This window comes from Periplaneta americana, chromosome 16, assembly GCF_040183065.1.
Source record: "Periplaneta americana isolate PAMFEO1 chromosome 16, P.americana_PAMFEO1_priV1, whole genome shotgun sequence".
NCBI lineage: Eukaryota > Metazoa > Arthropoda > Insecta > Blattodea > Blattidae > Periplaneta > Periplaneta americana.
Window position 1 is genome coordinate 125,217,204 of NC_091132.1, and position 16,348 is coordinate 125,233,551.

The 16,348-nt window shown below is 34.6% G+C and overlaps 1 protein-coding gene across 1 annotated transcript in view; it reads left to right on the forward strand.

The window, feature by feature from the left end:
- LOC138691404 (opioid-binding protein/cell adhesion molecule homolog) overlaps positions 1-16,348 on the forward strand; it is a 1,391,213-nt gene that overhangs the window by 1,011,440 nt on the left and 363,425 nt on the right. Inside the window, exon 5 of the mRNA XM_069813317.1 lies at positions 13,639-13,773. Within this exon, the coding sequence (XP_069669418.1) occupies positions 13,639-13,773 (135 nt within the window). The remainder of the gene's footprint in view (positions 1-13,638; positions 13,774-16,348) is intronic.

Genomic DNA, 16,348 nt, shown 5'->3' on the forward strand with positions numbered 1-16,348 from the left:
AGGAAAACCAGAATGTAGTGTAGAATGTTTTCAAAATGAATCTAAGGATTGTAGTAAATATCGACATATAAATAATCTACACACGAAGGCTTGATGACTTAATTCTTTTTGTTTCTAATTATATAAGTTATAATTGATATCTGGTCATATAAAATAAATATATTATAATGTTCTGTGCTTATTTTATCTTTTGTAAAAGAATCATTTTTTTACTCGTACATTTCTCAGCTATCCAGTAAATCTTATTAAAGAGACTAGGGTGTATTGATGCACAAAAAGAATATTATATCATAAATGTAACAAATTAACTTGTTGCATGATTTTGTTTAAATTTCACCTGAATAATAAATGGTGTAATTTAATTCTATGGATTATAGCGTTCATTATCAATATATTTAATGGTCATTTTTTTCATTATTTTTCGTACAAATGTTGAAACTTCATGAATATTCATAGCATGTAAAAACGAAACACAACATGATTGTGGCATTTAAAAAATCAGGAATGTTTTCAGAGATTAATATATGATAAAGTATCTTCAAAATTTCAAATGTATTGTATAACTAACTCTCAAAATATAAACTTTTGTATAGATATGTATTCAATTAAATTAATCAACAATTATCCGAAAAAATGTCTTCGAACTCCTGGCATTAACTCCGAAACAGAATTGTATGTCACTAGTCATAACCACAGCTAGGACGTTGGTGTTAAGTGCGTAAGAATGATGTAATTTTTAGTTAAAAATTAAAAAACAAAATCTCTACAAAGCAATTAACAACATGTTTTTAGCTTCAGAACACAATCCAATTAAAGAAATGATACTTCTGAATAGTTCATTCTCTACTGTATTTTGTAATATTTTTTTAATCTTAAATCTAAAGAAAAAAAGGTAGGCTGTTTTACTAACAACTTCAAATTACTGTAACTGAAAAATTTGAGATTAGAACAAATGTTTATAGGACATTTTCTGCTCAGAATGTCTTGGAAATAAGCTCCGTAAGTGATGGTAAATCTCTTGAATCACCCTGGATAGTGAGTGTGAGGAAGGGAAGTATAGCTCTATATTAGGAACGTTCTGAACACAACGTTGTAAGAAAATAATGAGAGATGTGGGGTTATAAATCACAGTAATTAAAGACATACGTCAGAAGTTAAATTATCGGCACTGGTTTCAGGCAAAAAGTGTTCGTGACAAGTGAAACTGTAATTATTATGAGTAGAAATTCAGCAATGATAAAAATATGTGACTGCCGGGCGTCAAAATGACAGAGTTGTGCCATGTCAGAACATTAATTTTCGGCTATTTCATGATTCATTCCATAGACTTTTATTTGATTTTAATTTTAAATGAGATATGTCATTGATAAACTTTCTATAAAATTACTCGTACTTGTGAATTTGTATATCGAAGCAATCTCTCTGAGGGAACAGCACGGCTCAATGAGAGGGCTCCATTTAATGTTTATCGGTACTTTCTCACACACATGAAACTTAACCTAGCTATCATGGAATCAGAAAAGTAATAAATTCTACTCCACTTGTTCTTGTCAGAAGTGAAACACACATTTCCGCTTAAACGACCCAGGGCAGTTTGCGTTAAATTATCTAGTGATGGCGGTGCTGGTGATTGTTGCAGATGGTTTATGAATCGATTTCTGAAAATAATTTGTTATAAGTCCCGTCGCTCTAATTTCCGACAGCCGATCGCGCTGCAGATCGGCTACATTTAAACGTGTGCGTCTTGTGATTCGCTGGTGAAGACGTTATTCATGTCTTAAGGCTCGATAAATACTTAATATAATCGCCCGCCATTTTGCCTCTTTCGTTGGCGTTCGCAGAAAGCACACGAAGACGTTATTTGCAGCTCAATTATTTGCTGAATTACAGTGGATTTGATTTATTATCATAGGAGCTACGACATGATAATGTTTAACGGTGTGGCAAATAGATTCCTCGTATGGTAGCTCCGCAACGAAAGAACAAAAATGGCGAACGATACTACCTACCTAGACTTTATAGAGCCTTCACTTCCTAAGACGTAAGCAGAGGGGAGGAGTCACGCCGGGAATAACAACGTCGCGACTATAGTTCATTTTTGGATCAGTAAATTAATTATCGGAAAAATAGTTGCATTGCTTTTATTAACATTTTATTTAATTTACCAATTATGATGTATTAATAGATTGTCATGACTACCGATACAGGTTTATATCTGACAATTTACGAATGTACACAATTGTACATTGCAAAAAAAAAGTGACATGCAAACTTTTATAGTTTTTCTTCATCATTGTCGTGTTCGTCATCATCATAATCGTCGTCGTCTTCTTAATCATCATCATCATCATCATCATCATCTTCATCTTCATCTTCATCATCCTCCACGAACAAGAGACAGATCCGTTTTGGTCAACGGTACAGAAACCTTTTTTCTCTTTTATTTAGTAGTTGAACATTTTTAATTGATCTGAATTTACTTATTCTTGTAAAATATTTTCATATACAGTATTTATTAGTTTTTGTCGAAAATGAGTAGGCCCTTATCAGAGGTCTACATCGGACGTTTTCGCTCGAGCGCCAAGTAGTTCAAAGCATAATCCGATAGGTAGCGCACATGCATGATGGGTAAAATTGTCACGAGCGATAAATCCTCGAACGGTATAAGCCGAGCGTTAGACATTCGTTCTTGTTACAGTCATGAACTGTGTAGTAACATCATAGATGTTTATCATTTCAAAACTTTGCAGTGTTAAACTAACCTCTCCATAGCACAACTACAAAACTTGCTTTAAAATGTAATATAAATGTTGTAGGTAAATGTTCCCCCCCCCCCACACACACACACAGGAGTGATTTTGTTTTTGCCACATCTGATAGATGTTATTGGATGTAAATGTAATTATTATAAACGGAGAACACAATCACGATAATGCAAGAATTGTATCAAGTTTTCTAGTAATAATAATAATAATAATAATTATTATTATTATTATAATAATAATCTCTAATAATAATCATAATCATCTCTAATAATTGGTGTATCAAACTTTGCGTCTGTAACAGTTGTGCAGCATGATTATTCGTTTTATTATATTTTCTGTGACGTTATCTCTGTACTCATATTGTTATTAATCTACTGCTATATCAATAATATTTTGTAAAACGTTTCTACATTGTCGCAGTGTATAGGCGGAACACTATGTATGGACCTATCATATTATGTATGTGGTAAATCGAATATTGAATACCGGTAATTATTAATTAGGTACTGTGCTTCTATTCATTACGAGCGTATCACGACCGATCGTATCTCACTCGAGGGTGCGACACTCAACCGAGTTCAAGACAGCGATTTAACTCCAATGCAGCACTCTGGCCCCTGTAATTTCTTGTTTCCGCAAAATATCGTAATTTATTGTGATCTGGGGAAAAGAGAGAAAAGCAGTTAAAAAGTACACGATAATTTATCGCGTCCTTACAAGGGACTGATTGACCGTAACTTATACGTCAGCTCCTAGCCTAAAGGTCACTTGTCTCACTTCGTTCACACCGTCCTACTGAAGGGACTTGAATTAAAGTGCAGGGGAAAAGCCAAAAAGATCATCAGCTAGTAACTGTTGTTATCTTCTTTCAATTGTTGTTTCTGTGAGGCTGCCATAATAATCCGTTAAACAGCCACCAACCACTTCCTCGTCAGCAGATGATTCAGATGAATCATCACTAGAATCCATACCAACTGTAATTATTATAGAATCCATTTCTTCCTCTTCTAATACGTTCTTTTGAAGTATTTTCTTCTCTGTTTTATTAAGTTTCTTCACAGATTCCTTCCAGTCATTTATTGTTGTATTGGTGAAGCCTTCTCCTGTAATTTTCTACAATTTATTTTAATGAGAAGACCCTAGAAACATTTATTTCTCTTACGTGTGATTACACCAGACTCAATATTACTTCCGTCAGACTTAGATCTAGAAAGTAGGTAGAAAAACGTAATGAAACAAAATCCTGTTTCTTCGGGCATATTAATATCTATACGACTGGGTTTGTGTCGATATTGTTTTCTAATGTAAGGGCTATTCCATATGAAATCGATCAGTAAAAAACCTCACATTTTTTATAGTCTAATTTTTTCCCTATTTATACAACAATGTGCTGAGAAGAGTGCATTTGCAAAAATATAATATCTAAAGTCAAACGGTTTTCGTATTGTTGAGCGATAAATTTAGCGTATTTTATAAAAACAAGCCTCTTTCAGCGCTCAGAACTCTGGAACCATTGAGCGTATTCCGAATCTCACCGGTGAGCAATCCGATGGCATCACGGTGTTCCGAATCCACCGATGACGTCATTGATGCTCCACCGGTGTCGCACTGGTGCCATCAACTTGCAGAGGTGGTAGCAGTCTCCATCAGCCGCCATCAGTGAAGCTAAATGGTTCTTATATAGGGCGGGAATTAGCAGACGAATAACATCGTGCACTGTTGTGTCATGGCGGTGTGTTCTGCTTTAGTTCTGCTGTATTGTTTGTAATGAGCACAACGTAAAAACAATAAGTTAATGGCTTATGAAAGAACATGTCAACGGACCCGTTATTACTACCGGTTCAAGAAATAAATTGTTTATGCTATCTTTTCTTTGAACGTGATGGCAGTAAGAAAATTTCGCAAAATTTTGCTAGCGTAGCACAGACAACAACTTGTACAGTCGCCATGACAGCCATCGATCCTTCCAGCAGTTTTGTTCCTTATTTCGCTGCAACGTGACGTCATTGATGCCACCGGACCGGTGAGATTCGGAATACGCTGATTTACTGCAAAACATTGAACGAGAGCTCATTTTGAAGGTGATATTTGGTAGGTTATGTTAAGAAGTAATACTTATTTTCATTGTATACAGAGAGAGACAGATAATCTGATTTCACCTACTTTTAGGCTTTTTGCCCATTTGTAAAAATGTAAAAAAATATTGAGAAAAAACTTTGCATTATTAAGAGGGATTCGGCATTGTTTGCTTAGTGTCACGGCAATAAGTTTCGGGGGTGTTAAATAAATTATTTTCACACGCCTAGACTTGAAAGGCGCAACACAGCACGGACTGGCCGAGAGATGAAGATAAGCGAGCGCTGGGCGTCATTTTACTCCTGTGTTTATGAAAACCTGTGATAAGGCTAGCCCAGCTATGCGCTACTAGACGAAACATCACGTGTTTATATCTCCTGGCCTTGGTTGCCTAGGCTAGCTCCCGCCTCACAGTCAGCTAGATAGCTCACGCGCGTACTATTTATTTTCTTTATTTGATTTTTCAATACTCTCTTATTAAAGTTGCACCAGTAAAAAATACGTGTTTATTTGTACTTTCAATGCGGAATCTAACCATATATTTTAAACATTTTTTTCGTGGGCAAACGTGTCTTAATAAAGAAAAATTTAAATTTCTCCATTTCCATAAAAAGTAAGAAAAACTGTTTACATGTCAATATAAAGTTTAACTATTTAGCATCAAAATAAACCATGATTTTGATCATTGGGTGAAAGGGTTTCGGAGCCACAACAGTTTAAAGTTGCTAATTTTATGAAAATACGATAAATTAAAATATCTTTAATTTATACACTATGAAGTTCTGATGCCTCAAACTTTGCACAAAGCATTGTATCATAGTTGCCTACGGACAGTAAAAGTTCCATTGTTGTATTTAAAAATGACAAGGTCAATTTTCTCTATATTTCGGTCGATTTGAGATGGAATAGCCCGTAAGAAGACTTGGCTGTTGTATTGTATTGCATTACTATCCAATCAGTCCTAATGTCTTTATACTGTTAGAATACAGAAATTTGTTTATTGTAGTAAGGTACCATATCTACGACGATAGTAGATCTTGCAGGTGATCCAGGAATAAGTATTTCTTCTAAGCACTCTAGATAGTTAGTACTATCCATTTCATTATAATAGTTGAAATTACTGCTTTTCCCATCATAAATCTGACAGGCACTGGGGAGAAAGCCTATCTCCCTTCCTGCATGCTCAATAATTAAACGTTGACCTACGCTACTGTTGGAAAAAGAACACCAGGTGCACTATCATGCTGCCAACATTATTCACTGCATAGTGTGCGTGTGTGTGTGTGTGTGTGTGTGTGTATGTGTATGTCCCGGTCTCATCTAAATACATCACTGGCCTTTTCTGCTGTGCCAGTTTATTTTGCCTTGTAAATAGGAGCTACGTTGTGCTTTCTACAATTGTATTTCGTTCACAAACAAGCTGATGGTTATTTTAACGTTGTTTAAATCTGAAATTTATAGAATGGAGAACTTATTGCAGCGTTTTTATGTCGCCTGTGAAATTTATAAATAAATAACTGCAGAAGTCTTTTTTTTTTCATACTTAGATAAAACTGGTTTGAAAAATATTATTAGTAACTTTTTTATACGTTTATCAGATATTGAAGTTCTAATAAGTCTTGTTGTGGTACCTTGTAATTTTTTTCAAATTGTGAGTTCATTTCCTTATAAAATTTTAGAAATTTAGAGCCTGCATTTTCTGATAATATTTGTGGTCGTTCACATACATATACCCTTAAAATCCGCCCGGACCCCAGACACAGGCCTAAGAAGGAGGACATGTCCGGACAAAAGAGGACGTCTGGTCATGCTAGGAATGACATGAAAGAGAAAGGCCGCGAAGAGTATGGTAAGACGGCGTCGGAGAAGACAGAAAAATACATTTCATAACGACTGAAAAAACCGCCACTTTTGGGAACTGGGCTTCGATATAATTACTAGTTGTATTTGATTCGCAACAAATGTTCACACTAATTTTCAAAGTGAGTTTGGATTAAATCATCGTTTCTGAAACTGGGGATCATGGTTCCCAGAGTAATCTTTGAATCAAACTTATCAAGATGTCGCGAAATAAAATTAATGTGTATAAAATAAACAAACCCATTTTATGAAACTAAGCAAACATCCAATTGGGACGCGAAATACTGCTTTATGTTTTTCTTTTTATGTAGTTGGAGGTCGTGCAACTGAAAAAAATTGTGAAACACTGGATTAAATGTTGAATATTATGAACTCAGTAACTCTGTACCTATGTTATATTTTGAATTTGAGAGCGATATGATAAATTTAATGTATAGAAGAGCTCAAAACTGATGACACTTGATTGCACTTGACAAGTAAACCGACAGGAAGGGATGGTCAGGGGTGGAGGTATTCCTCTTTTTCTAGCAGAAGACAGGTGGGACTTGAGTAGAGTAAGAGTGTTGTAAAGTTATGACATGAAACGTACTTCCCACAATCTGAAGTTTAACTACACATTTTAAGATTTGTTCCGTTTCCCGTGTAGGCTATAGCATTAAGGAAATGAAATAAATAATGAAAGAGCAATAATTGAAAATTACAACATCATATTGTTAGTTTAATCAGCTGTCCGAAGACAGGTCTGAACCTTACAAGTGATACCAAGAAGGCACCACTTATGAGGCAACTAGGCCAGGAGATAATGGGGTAGGGTGGCCAGTTCCTTTTCCCCTCCATTGCATACATCGCCGACTAGCTACATATTATACTAGTCAGACTTCAGATTCATACAAACAATTGTTCTTCCTCTGACACATATCGTCAAGTGAGATGTACTGCCTCATAGATGTACATATCAGTCAGAACCTCAGTCAGAGGATAACATCATATTAGTATAATGTAATTCTAAAAAGCTAAGTGATATTCTGCGATCGGGCAGTAACACATCTCAAGATGCAACCTGACGCCACGAAAACCAACTTCATACTAACTCATTCATTCCCATTCTACCCCAAAAAGTAGGAGGATCATTTGGAGAATTTGTATAACAATGACGTCCATCAATTCATACCTTTCCCATTATTGCATTTATAATGTTAGAGTTATAAATTCCTAACATTGAGTAGTTTCAATACTAATGTAGTAAACGTCACAAGAATTATTTCCTTCATGTGAAATATTTCACGAGAATAAAATAAAATTCTCATAATAACAGCTAAAATGCCATGTCCATACTAGTTAAGTATTTAAAATTGAGCATGATTATGTCTTGACTAAGGTTTGTTTAATAATGTAATTGAGAAAAAAATTAAAGAAACATTTGATATTATCAAAACTTCTTCACTTATATCAGAGTTTATATTTCCTTAAATATGATTACATAATTACTCTAGTCCAGTAAATCAGTCAGGTCTGTTACACCATTCTGTAACTATGGATATACAGTTGAAAAAGAAATCCCACAGATGTCAGCACAAGCCAGGATGATGCACAAAGAACCATCTTGATTGTACTGCTATGTTCACCCATTTTGATTTGGCGAGTTTGTATGTCATACTCTTGCTTTGTGTTTTAGTCTAAGCGTGCATTTTTACTCTGTCAGATCCGTTTGTGTTGTGTTTTCCACAAATAACAACATATAAAGTCAAGATCAAGAGGACATAATAGTACACGTGTGCAGTAGTTAAATTGCTATTTTGAAGATTTTTAAGCAAACAAATTTTATATCAGCACATGCTTTTGTTTGTTTTGTCATGTCTGTTACCTGTCAGATCTGTTACTCCATGTCATGTCTGTTACATCATACAAAACAGAGTCTTATTTTTTTCTAATTATATTGGTCAACAAAATTTAAACTTTCGTCTGTTAAATGGGAAACAATGGGTGATTCTAAGTAACATTTTTGTGCTGATTTCAAATCTTTTTACAGAACTTTTCCATCACCCAGGGTTTTAGAGTAATCATATGAAAAACATTTTTCGTGTCTATACATTATAGTATTACGATATCTTAGCTGAAATTACATTTATTGACCTAAAATATATGTGAAGCATATTTTCGGCTGTACTTTCCTTGAGGAACATCTCTTTTCAGTATCCAACAATAGTCTTCCAACATATTTGGACAACATTTACCCTGGTAACGCCTTTCCACTTCCACGATGTCCTAGTGGAAACGCTCCCCGTGTTCGTCGCTCACAGCCTTAGGTTTTCAGGAAAGAAATCGAGATGGGATTTAGAAAGTGTGTTTTTTAAAACATATTACATCCCATGATCTTGTAGTTCTCAATCATCTCAGTGACAAGTTCTCTACAGTTCTCAGAACTGACGTTTCCTAAAAAGTTTGTGACAACATTTTTGAAATGCATCCATGGAGCTGCTTCTTGCATATTTAACTGGTTTTCAAACTGCGTATCTTTCATCAGTTCCCTTATTTGAGGTCAACAAATATTCCTTCTTTTAGTTTAGCTTCACTGATTCTTGGGAATTTATTTTTCAGAAAGATAAATGGACTACCATCACGATCCATTGCTTTTACAAAATTCCTAATCAAGCCTAATTTGATATGCAGTGGAGGCAATAAAATTTTTTCAGAACTTACAAGTGGTTGGTGAAGAACATTATCTTGTCCGGGATTAAATGCCAATCCTCAGGTTTATGCTCAACACCCAGTGACTCGAACAAATTCTCAACATCACTGCAGAAAACTAGGTCCTCCTCTTTAGAAAACAAATGCTCAAATTCCTTTTGGTGTTGGCGGAAGAAACTTACTTTGGTGTTACCTGCAGCAGCTTCCAGCCTTTCAATCTTGAGGCGAGTAATTCTGCCTTGCTTTTACTTAAACCAAGATCCTGAACCAAATCTTTAAATCCTCCTGTGTTAGAAAGTGAGGTTCATTTTTTAGTATCATCTTCCACAAAATCTGGTTGATTTTGTAATTCAGTTTGAACATCAGGAACACTTTGAATTACTTCAGTCAATGTTATGTCAACTGGTGGAGTTGGTATGGGAAGTCTTGGTCTACGAAGCACCTGCCGAATTGCAGAAACTAAATATTGATATTTAACAGTGTCTGGATTTCGAATTTATTCCAGATATATTTGTTAAGCAGAAGTAGCAGTCTGTCAAATGATCCTTAGGTTCGCACCATATCATAGGGACTGCAAAAGGCAATTGACGGAATCCTTTTAACCAGACAGTTAATAGTGTTACACATTTAGCACAACAGATTTCCGGGGCCCATGTCTTGTTCTGGTCTATTTTGTTGTTAAAATAACAGTCATAAACTCTTCAAACTAGAGGAGTAAAATTTGGCCTCTGCCATTTTAAAGTTAGCTCACCACACAATTAACAGAAGTTGTTTCTATCTATAAGACAATTTCAAGACATGTTTCTTATACATTATACACTTATACACTACTCCTTACGATGCACTATTAGGTACGGTATTATATACTTCTATCACAATTCAATTGACAACGGAAGAGAGCACAGGATTAGCTTGTTTCTTTAAAGAAAGCTTCCATCCATCTGGGAAATTTTCCTTAAAATCACAGTTTTGTGAGGGAAATGTCATTATTGTTATTCGTGAATTCACAGGCAACAATACCAAACGTTACAAGTCAATTGTTGACACAATGTAATGAAATATAAATATAAAATACGCCTTCTAATCAGCATGTTATACACCACAAATGCTAATAAACAGGAACAAATTTATTTTCCAAATTAAAAAAAAATGGTGGGTGATGGAAAATTTCTGACTTCGTTTTTGGAATCAGCAGATGGAAATACATAAGAAACAACCGAAATTATTTATTTAACAAAATCATTGTTGACCAGTGTTATCTATCATTATAGAAATTAAGGTTCCAATATCTTCGTCTTAAGGACAATGTACTAAGATAAATGTTACTGAAAGAATCTTTTGTATTAGCTACTGAAGAAGTTATTATCTTTATATTAGGTAACAGATATTAAGATATTTGTTCATTTTTGATCTGAAGTTATTTCTGTTACAATTCTGGGACCTATGCACAGTTTGAAGAATATGTGGTATAGAAAATAAAGGAATTCTAATTCTTTAAAAGATTCACTGTCTTGTCTTGTAATACACCTGACATTTAGCCGTACCATCAACGATTCATTGATACTTGTAGAGAATGCTGTAAAGCAAGGTGAGTGTACATTGGCTGATCGCTATGGCAGAGACATTGTACAGGGACATCATTTTATTTTTATAACATTTTTAATATTAACCTGGCTATACCTTTGAATTAATGGTTCATAGACGGAAACAGCGTTTGCTACCCACTTCCGAGATTGAAGTTCGATGATACTGGCGTAAAATATAAACAAATCACTTTACTAAGTATAGGAGGGAAGAAAAGTAGTTCATCCATTTACGTAAACTAGGAAACATCGTAATTCTGAGTTTGGTAATTTTCATTAGGTTTTTGTTTAATCAATATACAGTACAGTATTAACAATAAGTGTTTTTACTCACGAACTGAGCTATCCATTCGGACATATTCATTATGCAGTGTATGTTATACTGTCAAGACCACATTAGCGTACAATATAGAGAATGAAGGTAAATTGCAAAATAATCATAATATGGATATTTAAACACATTTTTGAAAATGGTGGCCGTTCATTTAGATACAGGCTTCAGTTCTTTTGTGCATATTATCGCACTATAGACTATTGCATCTAATTCCAATGACCAGTTTCGTCCTTCGTACTAGTAACTCATGTTGAAATAATTTTATACCTATTATATAAAAGAGTACCTTACGTACTGTAAATTCAATCTTCACTTCTGTCCGACCCGCACAAATAACATTACTCAGACATGCTATCTACTGTCTGTCCAAGTGGTTATGTCGCAGGATCGAAGAAAAGGGGGGAAATCACGTTAATTACTTTTATTTAAATTACTTTAAACATTTGCGGGTGAGGGAAATCGGGATGCGACGTAAGCAAACGGACGACATTATCTGTGCGAAAATATGATTCAATATTGAAAACTCTTTCGTCGCTGGAAAACGCGAACATATTTCTAGAACGTACTATACTCACTAACTCAATACTGTTTGTGTTTACTACGACCTTAAGGAAACTTTGACTGTATACGCTTGGTTCTGTGAGGAGAACAGTTGGAAGTTTACTAGTAGAGAGGGTGGGAGTGAAGTACATTCAAAATCTCATTTACAATAAAAATTGAATAAAAAATAAAATGATGTTTCTGTACTACAGGGACATCATTTTATTTTTACTTCAATTTTATTGTACCTGAGTTTTTGAATGTACTTCACTCCCACCCCTTCTACTAATGAAGTTCAACCGTCCTCCACACAGATCCATATACAGTCATAGTAGCCTTACGGTCATAGTAAACAGTACGTTCCAAAAATATGTTCGCGTTTTCCAGTGACGAAAGAGCTTTCAATATTGAATCATTTTCGCACAGGTACTGTCGTCTATTTGCCTAAGTCGTATTCCGATTTCCCCCACCAGCTTTTATTCGCCAGCTAGTGGCCGGACTGTCTTAGCTCTTTTGTGAGAACATTAATTTCTGTTAGGAATTGGACGTCTACGTAATATTGTACAACTGTTTAAAATAACTTAAATAAAAGGGCCTCGTTAAGTAATTAACTGTCACGTGATTTCCTCCCTTTCTACGACCCTACGACATAACCACTTGAACGGACAGTAGATAGCATGTCTGAGTAATTTTATCTGTGCGGGTCGGGCAGAAATGAAGATTGAATTTACAGTACTTAAGGTACCCTTTTATAGAGTAGGTACGGAATTATTTCAACATGAGTTACTAGTACGAAGGACGAAATTGGTAATTGGAATTACTTACAATAGTCTATAGTGCGATAATATGCACATTAGAAGCCTGTATCGAAATGAACAGCCACCATTTAAAAAAAAAAAATATGTTTAAAAATCCATATTATGATTATTTTTCAATTTAACTTATTTCTCTACAGTGTACACTAATGTGCTGTAGACAGTATAATATACACTGCAAAATGAATACGTCCGTATGGAAAGCTCAGTTCGTGAGTAAAACACTTATTGTTAATACTGTACTGTATTTTGATTAAACAAAAACCTAATGAAAATTATCAAACTCAAAAGCGCGATATTTCGTAGTTTACGTAAATGGATGAACTACTTTTTTCCCTCCTATACCTAGTAAAATGATTTGTTTGTATTTTACGCCAGTATGATCGAACTTCAGTTGTGGAAGGGGGTAGCAAACGGCGTTGATCCAAAGGTATAGCCAGGTTAATATTAAAAATGTTAGTAAAAATAAAATGATGACTCTGTATATTAATACACGCAGAATATGTAATAAATAATACTTTTAATTTTGACGTTCTCAATCGTCCATTTGTTATACAAATTTTGCAAATGACCCAGGATCGTCCCTAAGGAAGACGAAAATTTGTTTCTGAGGGGATGCTACCATTTCAGAGCTGGTTTATATTTGGAGTCACTCATTAGACATGTGAAAATGAATGAACATTTTTGTTTTACAATTACAGATTTGAATATTAATGAGTTTCTTTATTAGTATAGCCATTGATTCGGTTTCTGGGGTAGACAGTTTCTTACGATATCTTTTGTTGATTTTGCGAAAGAAGAGAACACAATTCATTTGTCAGTGCCTATGAATTTCAGCACAGGTAGAGAATATTAACTATTGGATAGTAACTGTTACTTTTCTATGAATGAAACACAGAAAGGGGTAATATTGGTGTATGTTGGGACAATTGAATCTACATCTCATTACAATGAAGTCCTCATGTCGTGTGTTGCAGGTGGCCACTGGAGCCGGCACAATATCCCATTATTTCAATCTGCATGTAGTTGTACCTTCAGCGTTCATACTCGGCAGTGGGGAATATCACATCGGAGAGGGCAGCACCATCAGCCTTGTTTGTATAATAGAGAATGTGAGTAGAAATATATTAACTTCTCCATGTCGAGCACCCTTACTGATTTTACACACTTTTCGCATTCATTTAATTCCATTTGATGCTTATATTTCTATTTTATCCTATGTGGTAATGTAGATACTGGAGATTGTATTGTATTGTATTTATTAACATTCCATGGTATTCATACATTGCTTACAGCTAGAATATGGAACAAGTCAAAAAACTTAATACTATTATAAAATCTTAATTTATAGTCACAGTCTAGATGACGAGATTTACAATATAGTCTATTAGTACAACACAAAGTTTTAGTAGGCCTATCAATTTCATGAAGTGTTATAGAATGTCATGAATTCACCTACAGTATAGAAGGCGTGAGAAATTAGGTACTTAATTTAATTTGGCCCTAAATAATCTTATGTTTTGAGTTTAATTTTTTATTTGGATAGGGAGGCTATTAAAAAGCTTTACTGCCATATAACGCACTCCTTTTTGATAGCACGATAGACTTGCCGGTGGAGCATGAAAGTCATTTTTTGACGTGTATTTATGCTATGAACTGTTGAATTAGTTACAAAGTTTTCACGATTACATACGAGGAAGATTATTAATGAAAAGATATACTCACAAGCCATGGGCATTATTTGTAGTTTTTTGAAAATAGTCCTACACGATTCCCTAGATTTGGCACCTACTATTATTCTCAGTACCCTTTTTTTGTAATAAAAATATACTGTTACTAGCTGTGGAATTTCCCCAGAATATTGGAATTTCTCCAGAATATAGAATTCCCCCAGATAACACAGTTCTAATATAAAACATCTTCCTAAATCAAGCTATCAATTATTGAATTAGACTCTGTTCTTGGTATAAAATTAATTATGTTAAATATATAAAGTAGCGCTAAATTTATAAATAAACAAAAATACTTAATAACTTTAATATTTCACGGTAGCTAGTTGTTCTGTATGGTTGTGAAATTTAGATTCTCACTTTGAGAGAGGAACAAATGTCAATATATTCGAGAATAGGGTTCTTTAGGAATATATTGGGGACTAAGAGGTATGAACTTACAGGAGAATTAAAAATGTTACACAACGCAGAACTGCATGCATTGTATACTTCACCTGACATAATTAGGAATATTAAATTCAGATGTATGTGATAAGAAGGACATGTAGCACGTATCGGTGAATGCAGAAATACATATAGAGTGTTAGTTGGGAGACCTGAAAGAAAAAGACCTTTGATGAGGCCGAGACGTAGATGGGAGAATAATATTAAAATGAATTTGAAGGAGTTGGGATATAATGGTAGGGACTGGATTAATCTTGCTGAGGATAGGGATCGATGGCAGGCTTATGTGAGGGCGGAAATGATCCTACGGTTTCTCTAAAATTCATTTGTAGACCTAAGTACGTGAGCCGAAAATGAATGAAGAAATTATAGAAGTAATCAAATTTATTGATGATACAATGAGACAAATATATTTTAAATTTAGACATTGGAGATAAATATTAAGACGAAAATAAAATAGATCAAGAGCTTGATCAATAAAATAAATAATAATAAATCGACTATAAAGGATTTTAAACGAACAGAAGAAGAATGAGTTTCGCGAATGAAGAGGCAAAGCGAACGTTTTAGAATTCATTGATTGAAGTGATTTCACACGTTAAATAATTATATAAATTAAATTGTAAAATGTTGGTAGAAATATGATTGGTTGACAGTACCCCCAGATATGTTCAATTAAATATTTCCTGGATTTTATTAATGTTGTACAGCTTAATTATAGTAGAATGCTACCGCATCTGCAACGTGGAAGTTATTATTTACGGTGATAGAAGTTGAGTAAAGTAGCCTACAAGTTGACTAGAGTACCAGCATGAAGACGAATAGACTTCCCCACTCTTGCACGTTCACTAATCTCTTCTGTTCAAACTACCTTTAAACGACGTATCTTTCGAGATAATTCGTTCGTCTCTTGAGAATTCTATAAGTCCCTTCAGTGAAAGGCGAATCGTGGAGTAAAATGATTATTCAAAAGGCCTGTAGCCCATACTAATATTAAAATGTGCCCCAGTAACCCTTGCAATGGGACGAGAGGGCATCTAATCATGTAGATTTTCTCTCTCATCTAAGCCAGTGATGTCAACGAGAGCGCACACGTGCTCATAGCCCGTATGCGCTGATCACAGCACGTAAGGCACGCAGGTACAAGTCATTGGTGAACACAAGGGTTGTACATTACACATTGACGAAGAAGTCGTTCAGTAAGTTCCAGGCTGACTATACTCTTAACTTCTTGTGAAAGGGAAAGATAAGGTTGGTTTGTGGAAATTACTGCATTTAGTTATAAAGACAAGCAGTGTCGAACGCCTGAAATTATTAGTTTAGCTACAGAATGATATAATATTCAAATTACTTTGTTTTTATTGACATTAAATAGTAGTAAATGTATGTAAAGATGTATTGTAGAGCTTCTTCCTCACAGCATTGTATTTATGTTTACAGAATAAAATACAAACAAAAGTGTGTGCTGCTAATGGCGTAAATTCATTAAATGTCAGGAGTTGTGTCTATAAAT